This window comes from Anabas testudineus, chromosome 3, assembly GCF_900324465.2.
Source record: "Anabas testudineus chromosome 3, fAnaTes1.2, whole genome shotgun sequence".
Lineage (NCBI taxonomy): Eukaryota > Metazoa > Chordata > Actinopteri > Anabantiformes > Anabantidae > Anabas > Anabas testudineus.
This window is the reverse complement of record NC_046612.1, coordinates 1,965,448-1,989,276: the sequence shown is the minus strand read 5'-3', so window position 1 is coordinate 1,989,276 and position 23,829 is coordinate 1,965,448. Positions and strand designations below refer to the sequence as shown.

Below are 23,829 nucleotides of genomic sequence, written 5' to 3'. Positions count from 1 at the left end.
ACTCAGATTTCCAGTGAAGTAAATTGCAGGATGGGAAGTGAAGTGGTCTCGCTTCTTCTTTTAGATGAGAGGAAAACACACTTAGAGTCATCAGGTGCAACAAATGCTTGCTCCAACTGGAAACCCCTCACGTGTTTATCCACTAACATGAGGTATGGATATTCCTGATTCATGCTAATTTGAGTTGTTATTGTCTTCAAGAAGGTTTTAAAAAACCTAAAATGTGCTTTACAAAGGTCTTGAATGGTGTTTTTGCTCGATAGATGTATGTGGAAGGTTCACAACATTACACATCTACAAAATAAAAGTGGGTCGTGTCTGTGATTTATTGTTACTGGGAACTACCAACAGAAATGGGACATAAATATATGATATATGATATATAGACTGTTTGAAAGATACTTAAGTATGTGTCCTGCCATTTAAAAAGTCTATTTGAGTGAATAGTGAATAAACTTTACTAAAACTCATCTCTTGTGGTCCAGATGACTTTCGAGGCCCTGAACTCTCACTGAGGGCAAACATAAGGACAAAATGTCAACACAAGTTATTGCTATTCCGATACCTTATACCCTGAATGTCATCTGCTGCTCATTTGCTGTCAGGGATCAATAAAGTGGATCTGAATCTGTTGTTCTTACCTGCAGAGGTCGTTGGAGCAGCTGGCCATGTAGGACAGAGGGCTGACGAAGTCATGGCAGCTCTGAAATGGTGGATCCAGCAGCATTGAACATACCTCCTCCACTTTCTGCAGCCACAGAAAACACAGGTCACTTCCAAAAGTGTACTTCTGCTGTCGAGTAGTAGTTTCTGTTCATTCATTAACCTGCTGTGTCACTGAAGAGCACACACTGAGATAAATGTGTGTCTATTTATTTATAAGACACCTCACCAGCAGCACACTGGCTTCAACTTCAGCGCAGGGCGACGAGAAGCCAGAAGGAACCATGGGACATCGGGCCTGGTGGGGCTCTGCCTCCACCCAACTATTGCCAAACATTTCAATTTCATGAGTCAGCAAACCTAGAAGAGAGAGAATCTCATTTAAAGTTCACATTTATTTAACCCTAGGTGTAGCCGACCCTTGGTCTGTTTGCCTACTATCCCCGCCCTACCCACTGCTAATGAGCCAATCAGAAGCTGTAAATGCAGAGAAAGTTGGAAAACAAGCAGCACAGTGGCTCTCAAGGACCAGGGCCATGCTACAGACACTACTGATTTCTTTTAAGTACCAATTTAAGGGGGATAAAAGCTGTTGGAGTCCATGTGACCTGATTGTTCAGCTTTCACTCATCTTACTGTATTAACACTGGAGCACTGAACACATCCTCAGATGGCTGGATTATTCACATTACAATCAGTCTGGACATGTTCACACCAGGATTTGTATTTGATTCCTGACAGGAGGACTTAAAACAAGCTGTTCTGCTCTCACACTCCACAGTCAGATTTGACAGGTGATAACTGGTTCAGCGACTTGCTGGAGCCTTTTTAAGCACTAATATGATTGAATGATGTGCTCCACAGTTCTAACTACATACTGAAATGTAATCATTCAAACAAGATGACTAGAATCTTCTAACTTTGACCGTCACATCGGATTATCCCCTCACAAACTAACGATCCTACCGTAGCTCGTCTTCAGGTCGTCCTGGACGTCCGCGTTGAAGTTACCACACAGGCCGCAGGTTCTGCCCACGAACTCTGGGCTGAGCTTGATGTAGACGGAGCCGCTGCGCCCCTCCCAGGCCAGCGTGAAGCCGTGCTGCTGCGTCACCAAGACATACTGTGAGATCTGCTCCAGCTGCAGGTCGTGGATGTGATGAGGCAGCTGCAGACTAAACACAGAGACAGAAACTGACGTCACCATGTCTTCTGTGGGAGCTGAGTTCTCTTTCTATTCAGAGTACAACCTGAATGTATTGTAGTATGTGTCTGCGACTACTAAACAAATTCCGTTTGTGGTCACTTTGTTGTTTCTGTCTTTGTTTACATCTATGTTTTTATATAAAGATGTTTTTGTTGTCTTTGTGGTACGTTGCTGACCTTTGACCTTTGAAGGTCACGTTGGTGGCATGCAGGCGGAGCTCCCCATCCCATGGAAGGAAGATGCTGACAGATCTTTGACAGGTGTAGTGGGCAGCGCCACAGGCCGGGTCGTTGTGGATCTGCAAACATCCGGATGCTAATGAAGACATTTATAAAGTTCTACATGTATTAATGTCTGTAAGAAGCAGTGGAGCTGAGACTGGAGCAGGACAAGAGAGAACTCCACATAATGAAAAGCAGAGAATAAAAAAGTTTTTCTTTCTTTTTTAGTTAAAAGTTAAAAGTCACTTTAAAAGAGAGTTGTGTTCTACTTCCATCGTGTCATCACTGTGACGTCCTTTTTAGGGGATATGTTGTAGAGCCATTGCACAAATTAAGAGAAAAAGTAAATGCATTGAAGAAATGAAAATCAGAGGCCTCCAGAGACACACACACACACACACACACACACACACACACACACACCAAGTTTGCCATTGTATATCATTCCTGAGCGAAGTGTGGGTTCATTTTCTACAAGTGAAAATAAAATCTCACTTTCTTCCAGGTGCTTTGACTTACTGCATTTTTTGTAAATGACATGTTCATTTTTATTAATACAGGTTTTAATGTCTAATCAATAATCACGGTGCATTTGGATCATTCATCTTCCCTGTTTGCTCTGGTTTTCCCAGACACAGCTACAGTATCTGCTGCCTTTCCAGGGGAACAAAGTCTCGGTCTGTTGCAGATGCTTTCAAGGCATAGTGGGTAATTGCAGTATTTAATGGTAATTGACTCTAATAACCAGATAGCTTTCACTAATCTTCAAAGTAAATCTTTTCCTCAGGCAGAGAATGAACCTCGCAGAAGTCAGAAAGGAGAGAGTGTTTCGGAGCAGGGCACAGCTGAGTCCAAACTTTCTTCCACTGGAAGCAGGCGTCGGACTGAAACCTTCTGGGCAGCTTCTAGTCAAGAGGATTTATTTCAACCTGGTGCAGGTGAACTAACCTGGACGACAATGCTGGCCTGGGAGGTTTCCTCACACTCCCTTAGCAGAGTGTATGTGCATCGACCGGGGAAGTAGTAGTAGAGGCCATCAAAGGTCTCAAAGTTGTACTGACCCCACGTCCTGCACGTCATCTCCCTTTCAAAGCCAGGATTTGGAACTGGACATATGAACCAGGAAGAGAAAGATGTGACTGTCAGAGGATTTCCCTTTGTGACGTACATCAGTGTGAGTTGTTTAACACCTTGCAGATGTACAAATATTTAAACAATTTATATTTTTAGGCCTTTAACACATCTTTCCTAAAAACATAGATCAGCATTTTAGGAAACATTTGTCTTAATTACTAGTCAGACGAGTGTGATTAAACAAGATACAGTCTGCTCATTAGTACACAGTAGTAGTATTGTAAAGATGCCGGACAGAGTCGGGCTATTTTATGTTTTTGCAATGTCCTGGCACTAGCTTAATACATAATGTACAGTACATCAGCTGCAGAGAAAACCATCAGGCTCCTTATGAAATGGAGAATCTACCGGTGTTGCTCACTGTATGGATGCTAGATTGTGCTGAACAAATAGTAAATTCTCCAGAAAACAACTCCTGAGAGTTATGTTGAAATTGTGGAGTAAACTAAACAGTAAATCTATAAAGTGAAATAAATATTAGTGCAGAGAAAATGACAAGTTATTTAGTCCTGGAAACCAACTATAACCTAGTACTTGACTCAACTGACCTGTTTTTCAAAAATAAATCTTTATACGACCGACCGAGTCCTGTTACTAAGAAAGTTGTTTTTTGTAGCATTAAACTAAAGCAGAGTTAACCTGACATTTTGTTCAACATATTTATAAGTTTAAAGGAACAACAGCACAAATCTATTTGCAGAAAACAAACCTTATTTTGAAAAATCACATTTCAAGCAGTGACAAAGTCGAGTTTGATCGTAATGAGTTTTCTTATTTTAACAAAACATAAATGAACTCCAGTGGGTTTGAAAAAGAAGAATATCAGGTGTGCTCTCAGTTCACCTGTCTGACATCTGTGTCCAGTGGCCTGATACAAGCTGCAGTCACATGACTCCGTCTGAATGCACTGTCCTCCGTTCAGACAGGGAAAGACACATGGTCCTGCTGAGAGAAAACACACAATCACACTGCTGCTCACCAGACTGGAAACCTGAAAAAACCAAGACAGTGATCCACCTCCACCAGGGAACAAAGTTATTTTTCAGGTTGTTTCCTTCAGTTTTTCACTGGAACCTCACATGATAAAGGTCAACACATTAAAACATCATGAGTGGATACTTGAGCTCATTTTTGTAGGTCCGTTAATTAAGTTTCATCTAAAATACTAAAACCGACAACTGAGTTTTGAATTAGCAGGTCATACATTAAAACATTAATTGCCATCTGTCTGCCTGACCTCCACCTGTCAGTACTCAGAGTTCAGTGTTCCAGTGACTGAACGGACCAGCAGACACCTAACGATGGCTCCTCATCCTGCTGTAACAGCATCTGCTCAGTGGGTTCACAGCTTGTCTGCCCACTCAGCCACATCCCACATAAGCACAGGTACCATGCAGAGTTTGTGGTGGGGGGTTAATGGGTTGATGGATCAGATAAAGGCTACTTTCCTTCTGTTCATTCAGTGTGGGGGGTTAAACAGAGGGCTCATTTGTTGCTTGGTTTGAAGATAAGGTAGTACCAAAGATTTTTCAGGACCATGAGCTCGTTCACTTATTACTGTTTTCGTTTCCAGTCGTTGAAGTATGCTCATATGACATGATTCACATAATCCACACCTAACATTCAATGTCAAGGCACGTAACACTCTAATGTAGTAAACCTGGAGCTTTGAGCTGAATTACTAACAAGTCAAGGTTAACAAGAAATCAGCTGGTGATTTGTGATGTTGCAGTTTCAAACTAAAAGCCCTCTTCACACATTCAATGTGTGTATTTAAGTCTAAACCTACCTGGAATCCTACGCAATGACGACCTCAGGGCTTCCTTTGCCTGCCTGGTCAGCAGTGAGACATTAACTGGATGCTCGTCTGGCAAGAAGGCTGTGCTGACCGGTGGTGCTGAACCAAACAAGGATTGGTCTGATGGTACTGAGAAGATCAGGGATTGGTCAGATTGGGTTGAATTGGACAGTGACAGGTTAAGAGATGCTAACCTGGATGGTAAGTGTTGTGATGTTTCTGAGCTATTTATAGATTGAATTGGTGACGTTAAAGAGGTTGGTGATCCGTTTGAAGATGCTGAAGTGAGTGTTGATTGGTTTAAGGTTTTTGAGGCAGTTGTTGATTGGATCAGTGTTTGGATGGATGATGATTGGCTCGGTTCTGTAGTGCTGCCTGCTGAAGGGTTAGATAAACTCCTGGCTGGTGATTGACTGGTTGGCACTGTACTGGCTGGTGATTGACTGGTTGGCACTGTACTGGTTGGTGATTGGCTAGTTTGTGTTGTGCTGGTTGGAGATTGACTGAATGGTGCTGGCCTAGTCGACGATGGTGTTGTGGCACTTGTAGATGGTGTGGTTGTTGGTGATTGGCTAGATGGTTCTGTACTGATAAATGATGCTGTCTTTGTTGGTGAAGGGTCGGTTTCTGCTACGGTAGGTAATGATTGGCTGGAAGGTGTGGGGGTGGTTGGAGATTGAATTTCCGGTGTGGTGGTAGTTGGAGATTGACTTTCCGGTTTGGTGGTGGTTGGAGAGTGGCTGGATGGTGTGGTGGTGGTTGGAGAGTGGCTGGATGGTGACGTGGTGGTTGGAGAGTGGCTGGATGGTGTGGTGGTGGTTGGAGAGTGGCTGGATGGTGACGTGGTGGTTGGAGAGTGGCTGGATGGTGTGGTGGTGGTTGGAGAGTGGCTGGATGGTGTGGTGGTGGTTGGAGAGTGGCTGGATGGTGACGTGGTGGTTGGAGAGTGGCTGGATGGTGTGGTGGTGGTTGGAGAGTGGCTGGATGGTGACGTGGTGGTTGGAGATTGACTTTCCGGTGTGGTGGTTGGAGAGTGGCTTTCCGGTGTGATGGTGGTTGGAGAGTGGCTTTCCGGTGTGGTGGTGGTTGGAGAGTGGCTGGCTGGTGTGGTGGTGGTTGGAGAGTGGCTGGATGGTGTGGTGGTGGTTGGAGAGTGGCTGGATGGTGTGGTGGTGGTTGGAGAGTGGCTGGATGGTGTGGTGGTGGTTGGAGAGTGGCTGGATGGTGTTGGGCTGGACGATACTGCATTGGTTGGTTGGCCAACTAGTTTACTGGTTGGTGATTGTTTGGTTTCTGTTGTGGCGGTTGCCGATTGGCTGGATGGCGTCTTGATATTCTCTGTTGTGCTGCCTGGTGATTGGCTGGATGGCACTCTTCTTGCTGGGGCCTGACTAGAAGCTGCTGTGGTTTCCGATTGTTTAGAGCCGAGGGCCCATGAGGAGGTCGGTGTCCTTCCTGAGCTGGAGGACATGGGGTTGGACACAGCAGCCTGGCTGACCAGTGAATGACTGGAGGAAGAGGTGTTGGTTTCTAATGCAGCAGCTGTTGCCTGGAGGTCCTTAAAGGAGAGACAGATACTTCATGCAACAGTTGCACTTATTCAGTCATAGAGTGATCACCTGATCCGACCTAGCACTGTTTCAGCGTTTCTTCCAACCAAGTATATTAAATCTGATCATTTTCATATTGGACCCTGGTGCTGTTTGGCAAAGGGAGTAAAGAACCAATTTCAGCAAACCAAAATTAAGTTCTTGTAACGCCATCTGATTCTCTTAATTAATTCCACGAGTTTAACATAATATCAAGCAAATCTGGAAAAACAAGCTCAGCTCTCAGGTGACAGATTAATAAAGATTTCATTAAAACATGGGAAACTCAAAACTTTTACAATTCTCTGTTTTGTTGGGAAAAGAATTCCTCCCAGAATCATGCAGGTTGTTGCCAAACCAAGTCACAAGTTGTGAGGATGGAACTGAGGCACTGGAGACTGGAGAGAAAAGACCTGTCATCCAGCCTTCATTAATGACTCCCCTGTAACTTCCAACACAGCTTTCCCATCCCATTCATCGCCCCCAGTACACACACTCACTCCCCCATCTATTCATTTTGGCTGATCTTTGTTGTGCGAGATATGCAGATATTTAATGGTTCCTCTGAACTAAACTTTCTCTCAGTTTACAGTACCATGCAAAGCTGCTGAGCAACGTCTTGAATTCTATCTGAGACAAAAAACATCAGGTGAGATACAGCTGTGTGGAATATTTCCACAAGAAAACTGTGTGATTTTGAAATCCACAGTGTTGGGAGCACTGGTTTAAAAATATTGGCACTAGTACTGATATTTAGAAACCATCAGTCGCACATTGTTTCTGGACTTTGAGTTCACCTGAGCTCTCAAACCAAGGCTTTGATCTCAGAGAGCAGCAGCAACAAAGCAGATGGCAAAGGTGAAGGGTAAGAGGGTATGAGGGATATGTGACTATGAATTATTAATCAGAGTCAGAGAAACTTCAGCACAAACAGCAGAGAGCTGAACCATATGTTCCGATGCATTGATTGAACTACGACTGAGCCATCGTGTAGTCAGAGATCTGAAATTAGATCTATTTTCTAGACTTTGACCTTTGACCTGTGCTACTAATTGCTTTGTTCGTTTACTAGCACATGTAGTTTGGACCGGATTCGTATGTCTCTTGGAAAAAAAAGCTAGGACCACATTTAGACTGCGGCTCAGATGGAGACAAAGCCTGAAAACAGAGCTGCTGTTTCTGCTGGGACTCGTTCACGTGTCTGTTTCTGATGAAAACTGTGGAACAATTTTACTTTTACCTGCTGACTTTAAGAATAACAACTTATAAATGTCACAATACGATCTACATGCAAGACTACATCGTACTGCATTAATACTGTATTAATACTGTACTGTAGTACTCATAGTACTGATAACATATTTGGAAATTCTGGAAAATTGAGAATAAATTACTGGAATAAAACAGTTGATCAGATGTTGCTTCTACTCCCCAGCTCTGTGTTTTGGTGTGAGTGTTGCACATTTTCTGCTGATCTCCGGCTGTGTGTTTGCCGCCTGAAGCAGCTCCACCAGCATCAATGATCAATGCGGCTGCCTACCTGCCCTCCCTGGGAAGCGGTGTCCCATTTCTGCTGCTTTATCCTGCTGCTCCTGCTGCTGGGACAGAGAGAACAAGGAAAGGTTTGTTTCTGCTGCAGTTTAACCCCCTAACAATACAAACCCACCACCACCCAGGAACCAACCAAACCATCAAACACCAACACATCAAACCACCACTGCCCAAAAGTCACTGAAAGTCACAACCAGGGCGGCAACAGAACTTTAGTATTATTATTATTATGGTCAAGTCAAAACTCTAAAATCATAAGTGACTCAAAAATACCAAATATCCAAATTTGAAAAGTGAAAAGTGACACAACAAATGATCTGTGATCTGTTTACTGCACTTTGTATGAAATTCATTTGTAAATAAAACCATCATCATTTTACTGTCGTTCCTGAAACATTTGCACATGTAAGTAAAGATAAAAATCTAGATACAAATAAAAAAACTATTAGTGACCATAAAAACATAATGAAATCAAAAGCATGATTTTTAAACTAATAATATAATATAATAATAATAATAATAATAATAATAATAATAATTTAAAAAAAACTCACTTATTAATTTCATCCCAATTAGAAACGTTCACTCTCTCAACTCCCCAGGAAAGATGCGCTGTAATCAGTAAAAAGAAATAAAAGTAGGTGGAAGTATTTTTATCTGCGGCTCGGTTTCATTGAACATTCCCACATTTCTACATGTGGCACTTTCTCTCCAGGTGACTCACCTTGAGAAATTAGGAGAAAATACAAAGATCTTAGGTGAACAAGTCTTTTCCTGCTTCGTCTTAAATAGGGATCCATTCGTGTTTCGCGGATCCGCAGTCAGTCTGGTCTGGACAGCATCACCTGATGAACCCCCTCCGGCTGGACTCCCGCTGCTCCCTGCGTTGCTCCATCCGGCTCATCCCCGAGCGGCCGCCGCGCGCCTCAAGAACCGCTGCACCTGCTCATTAGCATAAATTATGTGGCTGGGCGTGGCCGAGCCGGAGGTGAGCTCCGAGCTGCGGATCCTGGGAAACACGGAGGGGGACCGACTGGACCCGAACCGAGTCCGGTTTGATCCGTCCCACGTTGTTAAACATTATTTTCAGTATAACAGATAAAACATCAAACACAGAACTGGGTTTTAGATCAAGTCCGAAGAAAAACGTTCAAACGTTTAAGTCACATTTTCTCTGAAAGCGACCGGACCAGGACCAGGACCAGGACCAGGACCAGGACCAGGAGAACAGCGCCCCCGTGTGGTCCCCAGCCTGCAGAGGCTGCATGTAAATCAGTGGCACGGAAACAGGATTTCTCTGAATAGCTTTAAATAATTAACAACAAATAACAAACACAAACCTGCCTGATTTGAATGAAATCAGCTTTTTTAAATCTTATGCACTAACACACTTTTTATACAGGTTCAATCAATTTAATTCATTCTGAAGTGCTTTTGTTAGGACAATAATGCACGATTGCAGTATTATTTATGTAATTTAAAGGATGCATTGAGTCACACTCAGTCATAGTCAGGGTACTTCAGTTACATACTGTTTAGGAAAATGCTTTAAAAAACCTAGTTAAACAGGTACCGACTAATAAACATGATGATAAAGCTGATGATGAGCTGTGGTGTGACTCAACAACATTTTAGAGCCATTAACTTAATAAGTTCTATCTACAGGTTTTTGGTCTGTGTTTTATTTTATTATTTATATGGTAACATATATTTTTATAGGTTTGTGTATATGTGAGCCAAATAAAGTAAGTGAAGCCCAGATTTTAGTCAGAACTAAACTGAGTTGAATTCATTCTAATACAAACTACTGCATGAAGGTCATTCTACAACACTTTGACATTAAAACATTAAGTAAAGGTGAACACATGGATCATCCCTTATTTTTCATTTCAAGCTAATCTGGTCAGCATGATAGAAGGACACTAAAGTCCTCCTTCACTCAGTCAGAGTTAACTCTACTAAATAAATCATATAAATGAATAAAAGGAAGGTAAAAGGCTCACCTGACGTTTTCTCTACCACCACCTGCAGGTCCAAATGTCACCTGCAAACTACACATGCATGTAGATGTGAGGTGATCAGCACGTTCCTCTTTAGATGAAGCTCACTTTACTTTACTTACTTTGATGATATAATGAGCAGTGTAACAGTCAATCAGCTTCAACTAACAATTCAGATATAAAGGTTTTAAATAATATGTTCAGACCATGACAGTCTGACCTGAACCCAAACACCTCTGAACCCCGACAGGAAACACAAAAACAAAACCTCTAATATCGTCCAGGTGACTCCAGTGTCACCGTCTACACAGACGTGCATTTGCATTTGAAAGTCTGGTTTTCAGCAGATTGAGGACAGGCTTCCTGCGTCTGTGTCTGGGTAAAAAGATCTTTGACTGACTGAAATCCTCAGAGATCCCAAAAGGCTTTGTGTGGCCCAGGAAAGAGGTGTCTACTTTCATATATGAACCAGGACCGGGGGAGGACAGATAAGAACTGAAAAAGAAGTGAAAATCATTTTCCGATTTACTTCTGTCTCTATTTCACATTTAATTTAGACCCACTCCTGCAGCCCCTCATCTTCACAGGCATCACAGCATCCTACTGTAGGTCTACAAGTTTTTGCCCCATCACACAGAGACATAGACACACTGTACTGGAAGCCTGGCGGCAGCTTTGTGCCCTGGAGGCCGCTCATTAAAGGTCCCATGAAATGACTGATCATTTAATGCAACTTTATGTGTTAGAAGTTGTAGTAAGATTAAATGTGGTGTTCTTCTATCTCAGTACTCTTTAAAAAGCTTCTATAGGCTTTTAGCTAAATGCTAACATGTTGATGCTCTGCAGATTCACCATGTTGGACACATCAGCATGTTAATATTTGCTAATCAGTCATTTTTAGATCAGAGACAGATGGAAATGATGTTAATGTTACAGATTTAGCAGTGAACCAAACTACTGGACAATGGTCATGTTGCCCTGACGGTGGCATTGAATAAAAAAAAAAAAAGCAGCACAGCTCAACAGAACTGCAAACTGCAGCTGATCAGTCGAATCATCGCCTGCATTAACTGTCTGACCAAAAACTGAACACCTTCACCTTGATGAAAGAGGATTTATTGCAGATCTGTTTGTTTAGACTGAGTTAAGTTTTTACCTAAGTGTTGCTAATAGTCTGACAACTGACTGAAAGACTGTTTTCTACATGTGAGAACAAAGCTGGAGTACCAGTCAGGGGAGTCGAGATCCAGCCCAAAACAGGAACACGCTGAACACAAAGGATTCTATTTACACTTTAAGTCTGCGCCAACATCCATCGGACACTGTAGAGTGTAACTAATACAAACTGTACAAACTGATCAGAACAGAGCAAAGTCAGGTGCAAAGAAAAACATTCATTATTTCTAAACAGCCACCATTCACAGTAACTCCTGTGCTCGTCTATAAACTACTAAACTACTAAAATATAAAAAAGGCAGCAAAGAAATTGAACACTGAACCAAGCAACACGTTCACCTGATTGTGTTCTTATTTATGAATTCATAATGCTGCTTGTTTGCAGACAGCAGGGAGAGAAAGAAGTACATAAACTGTCTGCTAGTCTGTAATTAGGATGATTTTGTTTTATTCTAGAGTAAAATAACAATGAAGAAATTATCTTTTTGTCTCCACTGTAGCGTCACACTCAGTCTGAGCTGCTCATCTCTCACGAAACCGCAGCAGCATAAAATTTGGGAACTGTAGAAATCAAAAGATTCATGACAGCAGGAGGAAAAAATGTTATGACTAAATCAAAGTGTTTGAGCAATTAGCCATAAAAAGTAGCAGCTAAAGACAAATACTCCAGCAGGGCATCGAACAACAGTTTTAACTAAAAGAATTCATCAAGGCTTAGTGACATAATTTATGTCCTTAAGTAAAAATGTAATGAAAAATGGGATAAGATGAATAGTTAGTCATTTCTCGTCTCTTTCTTTAACTCTGGGGTCATTTTAAGTTCTCAAACAGACTAAACATGTCGTCATATTTACAATCTGATAAAGGGTTAAAACTTTGCTACAGAGCAGTGAATTAAAACTATTTACATAAACAGTTTGTTGTTTGAAAGATTTGACACACTGGAAAGAAAACAGCTGCAGAAAAGTTGAAAACTTGAAGAATATGTACACTGGAGCGCCACTTTTACCTTTTGTAGGTTCGTTCACATGTTGTTTGTTTTAGAGCATCAGAAAACCAAGGACACTATGAGTCAAACCTACAAACTGTGTATTTTTGAACAGAAACGTGTTGTTAGATGTAAATTAAGTCCATACACACAAACTGAGCCTCAGAGTAGGACGTGAATCTACGATCTGTGTTCCTTTCTTTCAGGAAATCTTTAGGTGAAACAGCAGATTAACCAAGTGTTACCACTCTGTTGTGTTCAGTGTGTGTTTGTGAACTCAGGTGGTCTTTGGATAGAGAGTCCTGCACGCTACCTGGCGTGCTTTGTTATCTGGGCCGGTGGTTTGCGAGCAGGAAGTCCTTGTCTTTGCAAGTGAGGCAGAGTTTGAGGTTTCTCAGTGAGCCGCCAGCAGAGTAAAAGGCCCAGACACCCATCAGGAACAGTATGACGTAAGTGGGAACCAGACTAGCGACATACTCTGGGTTCTGGAAGGTCTGCAGGTCAAGAGAAGAAACAGAAATCAATGTAAAGGCTAAAATTATTTTCCTTAAATATTAAATAAATATTAAATATTGTCAAATTTACGTCATGGTCGATGATGTTTTTACTTGGGCTGAAACTAATAATTTTTTATTAAGATGAATCTGTTAACTATATTTTCATTAATTGCTTGTCTTTAAATGTTTTTAAAAAAATTAAAAAATAAAAAATCGTCCAATCAAAAGTCTCCAGCTCATCAATATTTAGTTTCTAATCATTTGTCAATGATCATAATAGTTGCCGATTTTTTTTCCGTCACTCAATGATAAATCCCCTCACCAGACAGGAAACGACAAGGTGGCTGATGACGACAGCAGCCACGGCCCACCAACGCTGCTTCTCGCAGGCGTCGAAGAAGACGACACCCCAGAACATGTGGAGCAGGATGATGGCCATGGTCATGAAGGCTGAAAGAGGGGAACAAAAAAGGTGTTATGGTCAAGGACAGATATAGCCAGCTTCTAATCCTCTATACTACACATAGAGAGTACGTATATGTGGACACCTCATACAGAATGTGCACTTTAAAACATGATGATGATGAACATGAAAAAAATTGAAAAAATCTAAAACATGTGTCTAACATCTCTGTCACTAGTCATGCTGCTTATATCAGTCTTGTTTATGTCACTGTCACTCAACATGTGATGTTCACCACCATGGCAGAGTAAACATTGATTTCTGGGAAAACTGAATTTTTAAGTTAAAGTAAAACATGTGAAGACTGGTACCTGAGGACAGGAAGTAGTGCTGGGAGTCTCCGTGGATCCCCACAGTTCCTGGTCCCACAGAATCAGCCAGGATGTTCACGACAGAAAACGCTCCACTCATGAAGCCGAAGCCGAGGCCGGAGACTGACAGAAAACAACAACTATGTTTTATTTCACAGCCAGATATTCACACTGGAATCTGACTCATGCATAACCAGGGATGTTTATTTGCTGTTTTAGATCCTCACAAAAACAATTTTACATACATAAGAATCAGGAAACTGGATTTGTTGGTCTAGTAATGATCCCTTAAAGTCACTACAAAAAGGCTTAAAAACACCACGACACAGTAGACACAGAAGCTGAAATCTCTTTTTCTGACAGACTAACCGTACCGTAGGCCAGCTGCCGTATGGAGATCGGCATGGTTTCCTCCTGACTGAGAGCAAGGAGGCCTTCATTGGCTTTCCTGCAGGAAAACACAAATAACAGTGTTTTAGTTGTGATGCTGTAAACAGGAACATTAGTAGCAAACAGTTCAGACTAAAGGTGGGAAATGGGCTTAAAACCAGAACAAATTAACATGCTGAAGGCTGTACATGTTGATGTGACGATCAGAGTCTAGAAGTTAGTTTCTGACACTCCACAAAAGCTGTAACATGAAACAGTTTTGTGTTGTCATGATATTTTGTCTTTGTGTCCAGATCTCCAAGCTTAGACAAACACCATTTGAGCTTCAGTTTAAAAACAGAGACTGATTTTGGTATTTCTATCTTGTCTTTTGTTATATTGATACAGTTTGAATTATTGGCTTAGCTTCATCAGTTGTCAGTACAGAATCGTGACATTTTCCATGTTTCTTCCCGTTGAACTACAAATGTAAAGCACTGTGTTGACCCAATTTATAGTTAGAAGATATAACTCCCACACAGTTTACGCAGACACAAAGAGAAGATGGCAAGAGCAATATAATTAACAATAACTATAACAGTAAAAAGGTTCAGAACACAGAATACAGATTCAGACTGTAGACAGTGCAAAACTGTCAGCTGTAAATGTCTTGGCAGCAACTTACTTCAACAGTTTATAGTAAGCAAAGCGGAAGGTTTCCTGCAGCAAGACAGACAACACCACGCCAAAGATGAGGAGGCCTTTCTGCTGCGCTTCACTGTCCTTATTACTGATCTGAACTGAGATGAACCACACCAGGGAGGACAGCAGCAGAGACACGAGCCAGAAAAATGCTCTGAAAGAAAAAACACACACTCAGTTATGTGAAAAAGCTCATTGTCCAATCTAATCCAATCTTATCTAAGAAACTTCTCCAGCTCTGCAGTAAAAAGAAATGGTACAGGAAATAATTCCTGCCAACAGCCATACTATGACTATTATAGTGGAAGTGAAATGTAATATACAACAAACAGAGCAGTTTGAGTACTGCATGATGTTGTTGATGTCCTCTTTAAGATCCCTGGAGCTGGAGTTACCAAGGAACCTAAATAACTCCACAACTGTGGTGCTGTTAAAACCCATCTTGAAGAGGTTTACAAGAGGATTTTTTTTCTAGATCCAGAACGCACCAGGATGTTTCCATCTTCCATACAACAGTCGTTTCATCTGCAAACTTAAGGAGCTGCACTGATTTCTATACAGAGAGTAAACAGTACAGTATGGTTTGTATATAACTGACAGCAGCATCCAGTCGTTATATTCACATCTTATTCAGAGGGTTGCAGTGTTTTTTTAAGGTGCCACTTTATACCTCTACTACATTTCAGAATGAATGTTGTACTTTTAAACTGCAGTTACTTCACAGGTTTATGTACAAAACATATGAAATGTATATTGATTATAATGCAAGTACAGATTAAATAATTCGGTTAGTTGATTAATCTACACATCGTATTACTAACAACTCCTGTGTTTGTTGTTTGAGTCGTTTTTGTAAAACATGTAATGACCATTTCATTGTTTCCAGCATTCCTGATTAGCAGTTTGAATTGAGTACTTTCACTTGTAACCGAGTTGTTTTACAGTGTGGTATCACTAGCTGCAGTTAAGTAAAGAATATAACTGATGAACAAATTTATACGTCGGGTTAAGTAGCAAGACTGGAGGCTAACACTGTAGTTAGCATTAGCTAACGTTAGCTAAAGAGGCGGACGGCTAACAGACTAGATCTGCTAGAACCGGGGCTTTCCTTAAACCGTAGCACAGGTTAAACACTGCTGAGATGAAGATACGTTTACTTTAACCCGGCTTTAAGGAACAGAAACTAAAACTCTCACCCAGCTATGAGGAAAATGACCCTCAGCGGCTCCCGGGCGATGGTAAACAGGAACAGAGCGATGGCCGGGCCGAAGGCGATGAAGGTGCAGCCGAAAAACACCGAAGCCGTCATTTTGGCTCTTTGTGGAGAACTCAGCGACCAGCAGCGCGACTGAAAGCCCCTTGAATTATTTCTTAAAACGGTACTTTACGGACGTTTGGACTCAATATGCACAGATTGTGGCCTCCTGGTGCTGCGGACAGTACTTCCTGTACCTCTGTGTCACAGGGTTTTCATGACGTCACACCATGTCATGTGACCGCGAGGAAAAACTTTATTGGTAAAAGCAATAACAACATAAACATGAAGAGTGTTTAAAAGTGTAATTCAATAATATAATCATTTTATTTACTTACATACATCTATATTAGATAGATTTTAGTATTAAAAAGATCATTGTAGTTTACTTGCTCCACTGCTGCTCAGTGATGCCAACACAGCAAAGGAAATGTTTTTTATTTCTGTCACTAAACAGCCGATAATACACATTAAGTATCTATAGTAACAGAAACAGTTGGCCAGTAGTTTTTATTAATCAGTTTACTAGAAAATATTCTTTATACACGCTCCTCCTTGATAGGCTTGTGTGCAGTTTGTAAAAAATGTGAAATTTACAATACAAGTGTGCTATTAATTGAGAAGCCATTTAACTGGAATGCTACTATGTGATATAATGATCACATGTTTCCTTGTAATAGCTTTTATTACTGTAAATGTGCAGGTGAAGGAATGCTGTTATGCCAGTTTGCATGTTATGCAAGACATGTTTATACTTGTATAGGTAGTAGAGTAATGTATAATATATAATTTTATAGTAATAGGTCATGTTGCTTATCTCTTTTTTTTTTTGTTGTTGTTGTTGTTTGTTAATTAAATTGTTCAAACCCGTCTGGGGCTTCTCTGTTTGGAATCTGCATTCTCTCACTGAAAAATAGATCTAGATGTGACTGGGGAGTGAGGACAAACAGTCAGTCAGTACAACTTAAGTAAATGTTTGTTTCGATCAACTGTATTTGCATTCTTATAACAAAGATATTTTATTTTAAGGAGTGATCTAAAAACCCGAGCTAGAAGAAAAACTGAAAAGATGCAAGAAACAACAAAGTCGGGCTATAGGCCGGTAAAGCTAGTCCTACTTCATGCTTGCACACTGAACTCACTTAATGCATTGATTGAAGGATCACTGCTCAGATTGAGGAGCGCTCATTAGGATGGCTTCTGTCAGTACGCTCTTGCTGCTGTTGCTGCTTAAGGTCTCTGCTGCCTCTGTGCAGGACTACAGATACTATGGAGGCTCAGTAACCTTCACACCAAAAGGACAGAGTTCAAACGGGACGTATGAGGTATGTTTGAGTGTCAAGGGAATCTGATTACAGGGCAAATCCTGCCCCATCCGGTCTCACCTGCTCCTCCTTTCTATAGAGAACGTTTTGAAATGATTATATTAATAATGAATTAATAATAATTAATACAGCTACGATAAACAATGGTTTTACAGTAGAGGAGCTGTGCCGCATGACTTCATTTCTTTCTTTCTTTTTTTTCAGGTGGAAGTGCGCTATAAGCAAACCACAGCCTTCTGCTATCAGGACAGCTACACTTGTTATTATGGTGACTGTGGGTCCCAGACCCAGAGTACCAGCACATTAATAGCCAATAATTCACACAGTTATGACTGGTGCCAGTATGAGAAGGTGACAAAAATCAAACTCAACAGCAGCCTACCCTTTGCTGTCAGGTGAGATATACCTTCTAGATTACGTTTACAAAAGAAATGCATGTTTCTGAGGACACTATATATCTGTCTTTCTTGTAGATTCTTTCTCATTCAATTTTACCCACATTCTAAGCAGGTTCCTATAAGATTTGTCAATGTTTTAATAGTTTAGCTGAATATGTTCTGTTATTGTAATGGTTGACAATCAGGATTAAGCTATTGGTTAATTGAAAATCTTGAAAATGTTGCTACAGTATCCTCATTGCTCTGAAATTTCATCAAACAGATACCCTGCTATATATGATCCTGAATTTGGTCAGGGATACTGGATTGGAAATGGCAGTAAGTGGGGAATGGTGGCCCATTTGGACCTGGGAACCTGATCTGATACTGGTCACAGTAACAGACCTCCTGTCACCTCCATTCTGCCTCTTATCAGGTAAAAATCAGTATGTAGTGAGAACCAGTGAAAATGGTTTATCCTCACTATGGTAGGATAAAGCTGAAGTTGGTCCTCCTCACACATACCTACGGTATTTTGTGTAATATGAGATATTAAGTACTCCTGATTCATGTGTTACAGAATTCCCAGGAACTGCCCTCGATCATTCAACCTGACAGTGTTTGACCCTGATAGTGACCGGGTCAGATGTAGAGTCCCAACAGATCCAAGTACATATGAGTGTGGGCTGTGTGGATTGGCCCCCCAGTTTTCTTTAGATCAGGTAAGAGATTCAAAGCATAGTTATCCAAGATCCCTTTGGAAGTGTGGTTAGGTTTTTTTGTTGTTTGTGAAGTAACTGATATAATACAAAATGGGGCTCTAACATGACCAGAATTCAAAAGATGTATAAAATGACAAAGTTAATTCAAAGTGACAATATGAAAGAGAACCTGAACAATATATGCTGTACAGATTTCTAATAATATTGCAATAAAACACTGGGGGGTCAGAAACAAATCACCACATTCCCAAGTAGTGTTCAGTATAATGAAAGTCATGAAATTGTTAAAATTGTAAAAAGTGATCTCAGAGGAATGGTTTGAACTTGTTATTTGTGTCTGTTGTACACTGTCCATTCAAAAAAAAGGATATGGAATATGACCTTCAGGGAAGAAAACATCCACTGATGGAATAACCTGCTCATTCAGTATATTCAGGTAGTCAGTGAATAGTAAATTAAAACATGGTTGTTATTATTTATAAGAAATCTGCACAACGAATAGGAGACTGGATCTACTTTCTTTGTTGTAAGTACACTGCAAACATTCCTGTGTGATTCCTGTGGCGACACATGTCCAAAGTGGCACAGCACAAAAGTAGTTGTTAAAAGTATTTTTCCTCTTTCTCTTTACTAGAATTCCTGCTCTCTAACATATGGGCCTGGGAACAACAGTGTATATCAGGTGGAGCTAATGGTGGAGGACTTTCCCAACGATTACATTACAGTGTCTTACTCTGATGGAATCCACATATCAAAGCAACCTTTCTCAGTGGAAAGACGTAGACGTGAAGCACCAACGTCTGTAACCTCCACCTCCACCTCCACCAGCACCGCTGGAACATAAACCACAGCATCGTACCTGACAACTGCACCTTTAAGCAAGCTGCCTGTACAGTTTTCCATTTCAGGTATGCTAACGCTTTTTAAAGACTAATGCAAAAGTTCACATCTTATACATTTCTAAAAGTCTGTCTCTGATTTCATCTGATTTTCAGCTGAAGCAGACGCCCCTTCATGCCTCGATGGTGATTACATTCCCACTTTCTTGTCACCAACTCCAAGTAATGGAGTACATCTCCCTGCATTTGTCAACCACACTCTCAAAATAAAAGTCAGATCCTCGGCACAATACAGCACGTAAGGGACTTCTAGGAAGAAATTGTTGTGGTGGATAGATAAACTGTGTAACTAGCTTGTTATGTTGATAGGGATCATTTTATCCTTTGCAAAAATGTGCAAGCTGTTTTTATCTTGCAGCATTAATGACCTGATTGTGACTGGACCAAGCGGCATTTTGAAGCAGAGAACATCCACAGAAGAATGTATCATCCAGTGGACACCAAGTGAAAATGAACTGGGTGATCATTTTCCTATTTGTTTTGTTTCTGAAGCAAAAACAAGGTACGTTTTAAATAAGTCTTCCTGTTGGGCTGAATTCATTCACATCATACTCATTATGCAGTTTGAGATCTCAGGCTGTAAGGTAAAGTGGTCCTTAGCTCCACTCTCTCCTGTCTTATGTTGTGTTCCAGTGACAGCATCCTTCATTCAGAGCTGCGTTGTGTGATTGTTGCTGTTGGACGTCACAGTTAGTAACTCTAACTACTGTATATGTTTATAATGACATGTACTGTATATAGTCTACTATGTAGTAAACTGTAAATATGTTGAACTTTCGGGAAAGTGTTGTACAGGCTGGTGAGGTTAAGGTTTGACTTTAAGTTCAGTTTCTCATAATCTTTAGAGGCCACTGTGACATGTAATGAAACAACAGTAAAGGTGGAAGTGGAGAAGGACTACCTCATTAGACACCATGAGAACAACTTGCATCTGAACAACTTCATGGATCCCACCTGCAACCTGTCGACACGCTCCAACTCGACCCACCTGGTGACTGTGATGTCGCTAAACGCCTGTGGAACCATCATCGAGGTTCGGCACAAAGAATTATAACACAGAGAACAGTGCAGTGGTTCTGTTCACTACAGTTTGTTCAGCAATAAGTTGTCAATCAGTTGTTAGTCAGCCGTCCCCTTCACAGTGACACCATTTCTTTGTGTTTGACCTTCAGGAGGACGACAATAACATCATTTTCAAGAATCAAATCACATCCGCTGACACTGATAAAAAGATTTCCAGGAACAATGATGTGGAGATCGCCTTTTTATGCGTCTATCCAAAGAAAACCAACCTGACCCTGAGATTCACACACAAAAACCCATACATCTTCACAGAGAAAAACTTTGGTACTTTCACCTTCCAGTTTGAATTCTACGAGAGCCAGAGGTTCCTCAGACAAATTAATGACAGCAGGTACCCAGTGGAGGTGGATCTCAAACAGATGATGTTCATGCAGATCGAGGCTGCGACTTCCGTCCCCAACGTAGAGCTGTTTGTGGAGTCCTGCTGGGCGACTCCCTATGACAACAGATCAGATCAGATTCTTTGTGCAACACATTTCCTGTTTATTATACGAGAACTTGTGGCGTTTCTACAATGTTTCTGTGTCGTCAGGTGTGTGAAGGACAACACAGTGAGGGTTTATCCCGGCTCCAAGTCCCAGTTCAGATTTGGAATGGAGAGTTTTGAATTCATTGGTGCTCAACCAGAGGTAAAGTTAAGTAAACACTTAACACTTTCACTAACTGACATCATTAATGACTGTAACAGCAGACATTAGAAAAATCTGTTTCCAACAGACACATGAACAGCCATGAACACTTCCACAAACATGAGTTCAGGTTTGTTCACTATTCTTGAAAGCACAATATACCACCCCTGCTTAAAAACTCCTAGAGGTAGTATTATGCACTTAAACTTTAGTAAATGTGAGCACAGTGCAGTATAACAATGTATACTCCTGACAAATCAACTTTCTAAGTCCATGTAACAATAAAGTGGAACTATAGGTTGTAAAAAAAGCCACTTGCACAGATAATCTGTCACTTTAGCCTTTGCAGGAGGGCTCCATTGTTCCTTTAGGTATGATACAGAGGTCTTCCACTGCAGGCTGGTGTCCAGTGGTACATACACGTTGAACTGAATGCTCAATGTCATGTTTCCCAGGTTTACATAACTTGTTTGGTGATTCTGTGTGAATCTGGGAACCCTGGAACCAGGTGCTCTCAGGGATGCATCCCATCCAACTACCGTGGCAAAAGAGAAGCTGCAGCCCAACCCAGCAAGGCGTTCCATTTCCCAGGGACCTTTGTACCTGGTTAAAACTTCTGGCAGACAGGGTGAGTATGCATGTACACTAATTTATCAGATAGGCCACACCACACATACGAAGTGATGTTAAAGGTTTAGCACAAACTGAACATTGTCAGCAGAAGGTAGTAGATCAAACGAAACACAGTTGTGTTGTGTTGTGTGTCATACTGAATTTGTTTTGTTTTCCATTTCAGTTTCTGGCTCAAGCCTGAATCTGGGCATGAACCTCGTGTTCATTGTTGGCTGCCTCCTGATATGTGGGGTGGTGGTTTACCGATCACGGAGGTCCAAAGCTAAAGCTCCTGCTACTGTCTGGCAGTGATGACAGAGAAGCTGCTTTAATCTTTTCAGATAACGAGAAAGACTCTCAGCTACAGTTTTTACTGTGAGTCGACGTTTTCCAAATCTGAGTTTAAAGATTTTTGTATGAACATTTATATCATTGTATAATTATACAATGTTGACATGACTGTAAATTATCATAAATGTAGGACAGAGGGAAAAATGCAACTACAAACTATGCAAGCAATAAGAGGATGCCAGGTAATCTTCCTACAGTTGTTTGCAAACGTATGCAAAGAGTAGCCTCTATGAAGAAAATCTACCACATGGTGGTGACAAACAAAGCAGTGATGTAGTTAGTCAGAGGTTTTATGCTGACAGTGGAGACTTACTGTAGGGAGGGTAGAGTGAGGGGGGGGTTTATCTGGTTGTCTGGTGTCAAGAAAGCCAGTTTCGTTCTGATGTCCAGCAACAGTTAGCTTCTCTGGTATGTATGGAAACAACACTGTTGACATGTTGTCTCCAATAACTTTTATGATATTTAGTGAAAAAAAAAAAATAGTAATATCAGCATTTACACTGAAACCGTGTATTTTTGTAAGCACTTTAATTTTAAGCAGCGTTTTTAAGCTTGTTTCTCTATTCAATGATATTCAATGTACATTTTCTTATAAAAAAAAAAAAAACCCAAAAAAAAAACAAAAAAAAGACAGTGTCATATTTACATCTCAGCTTGAATTCGTCTACTTAATTAACACTCACTTCACACAGACTCCTTGTGACATAATATTACATTTTATAACTCACATACGCAGCAAGCTGGGATGGACAGTGTGTTCTGACACCCAGTTGATCATGCATTAAATATTATATTATTTTAATAATAAAAAGGTTTAACAGAAGAATGACATTTAGTTATTTTTTTATTGCATAAACAAAAGGAATAAAGTTCACAAGAATAGATAACCATGCTAATAAATAAAATAAGTATATAAAATGGAGCACAGGTAGAGATGCTAATGAAAACAATACACATAGAAAACAGATTATTACCTGATGCACTACAAACAAAACTGGACCAAACATAAATGCATTACATTAAACAGTAACCCACCAGATAAAACTAATTCACAGCAAAGCTTCAGAGTAGTTCCAAAGTGCAAACAACATACTAACACAAACCTGGAAACACAGCCACAAACCAACAAACAAACCAACACAAAGTCTGCTGCTGCTCTGAATGAAAACAAGGCGGGGTTTTCAACAGGAGCCCTAATGAGTCCCGGAACCTGATTGGACAGACAGCATGGACGAGGTAGGAGGCAGAGGTGGGAACTTGGGACGGAGCCCAACAAAACTAAAACGTGGTCTGGGGCTGCGTCAAAACAGAAAGCGAAAACAGAAGGGAGGCTGGGTTGTAGACTTCATGCAGGAGTGATGCACATTTGTAATTGTAATGTCCTTTGTTGTTGATGTTGGACAGTTGCCATAGATATGAAAATGTCACGAGCTGGAGGAAGGACTCCATTGCCAGACATACACAGGACAGGACTGAGTAGTCAGTCGTCTTCTTCATCATCATCATCTTCATCATCTTCATCATCAACAACAACAGAATAACCGTAAATCAATGAATACAACAGTCACTAGATGGGAGGAGATGACGTAGGGTGGGTATGGTGGTCTGGGTGGAAACCGGAAGCGATTGCTGACCGGAAGTGACGTCACGACCAAGATGGCCAACCTGACCGACGGAGACCACATGGACAAAATGGAGGACAATGGAGATGGTGAATGGTGGTGACTGACAACCGGTGGAGAGAGTCCAGGAGTGTAACCAGAGTATCACAGAAGCACAATGATAAACAGTCACAGAATGTGATGGAAACCAATGTCCAATGTGGGAAAACAGTGTCAGGTGAAGAACAAGGCAGTCCAAACAATAAATCCAAAGGCTAAACTCGGAGGTCAAGGGGAATCCAGATC

The 23,829-nt window shown here is 41.0% G+C and overlaps 3 protein-coding genes across 3 annotated transcripts in view; 1 reads left to right on the top strand and 2 right to left on the bottom strand.

The window, feature by feature from the left end:
• otog (otogelin) overlaps nt 1-9,067 on the bottom strand; it is a 41,548-nt gene extending 32,481 nt beyond the window's left edge. The window contains exons 1-9 of the mRNA XM_026378633.1: nt 9,009-9,067; nt 8,153-8,210; nt 5,015-6,581; nt 4,069-4,170; nt 3,040-3,197; nt 2,047-2,168; nt 1,630-1,838; nt 893-1,023; nt 642-748 (exon numbers count right to left, since the gene is read on the bottom strand). Of these exons, the coding sequence (XP_026234418.1) occupies nt 642-748; nt 893-1,023; nt 1,630-1,838; nt 2,047-2,168; nt 3,040-3,197; nt 4,069-4,170; nt 5,015-6,581; nt 8,153-8,210; nt 9,009-9,067 (2,513 nt within the window). The remainder of the gene's footprint in view (nt 1-641; nt 749-892; nt 1,024-1,629; nt 1,839-2,046; nt 2,169-3,039; nt 3,198-4,068; nt 4,171-5,014; nt 6,582-8,152; nt 8,211-9,008) is intronic.
• A 2,196-nt stretch (nt 9,068-11,263) lies between these two features.
• Nucleotides 11,264-16,143, bottom strand: aph1b (APH1B gamma secretase subunit). The gene is made up of 6 exons (XM_026379053.1): nt 15,866-16,143; nt 14,653-14,823; nt 13,973-14,046; nt 13,599-13,721; nt 13,147-13,274; nt 11,264-12,821 (listed from the first exon to the last, which is right to left on the bottom strand). Exons 1-6 carry the CDS (start codon nt 15,976-15,978, stop codon nt 12,654-12,656), a joined length of 777 nt encoding a protein of 258 aa, XP_026234838.1. The 5' UTR covers nt 15,979-16,143; the 3' UTR covers nt 11,264-12,653.
• Nucleotides 16,144-19,194: 3,051 nt separating this feature from the next.
• Nucleotides 19,195-23,421, top strand: LOC113174082 (CUB and zona pellucida-like domain-containing protein 1). The gene is made up of 9 exons (XM_026377765.1): nt 19,195-19,256; nt 19,344-19,485; nt 19,606-19,749; nt 19,881-19,936; nt 20,093-20,280; nt 20,420-20,959; nt 21,415-21,587; nt 21,756-21,946; nt 23,327-23,421. The coding sequence occupies exons 5-7, from the start codon at nt 20,191-20,193 to the stop codon at nt 21,568-21,570; spliced, it is 786 nt and encodes a 261-aa protein (XP_026233550.1). The 5' UTR covers nt 19,195-19,256; nt 19,344-19,485; nt 19,606-19,749; nt 19,881-19,936; nt 20,093-20,190; the 3' UTR covers nt 21,571-21,587; nt 21,756-21,946; nt 23,327-23,421.
• The last annotated feature ends 408 nt before the right edge of the window (nt 23,422-23,829 follow it).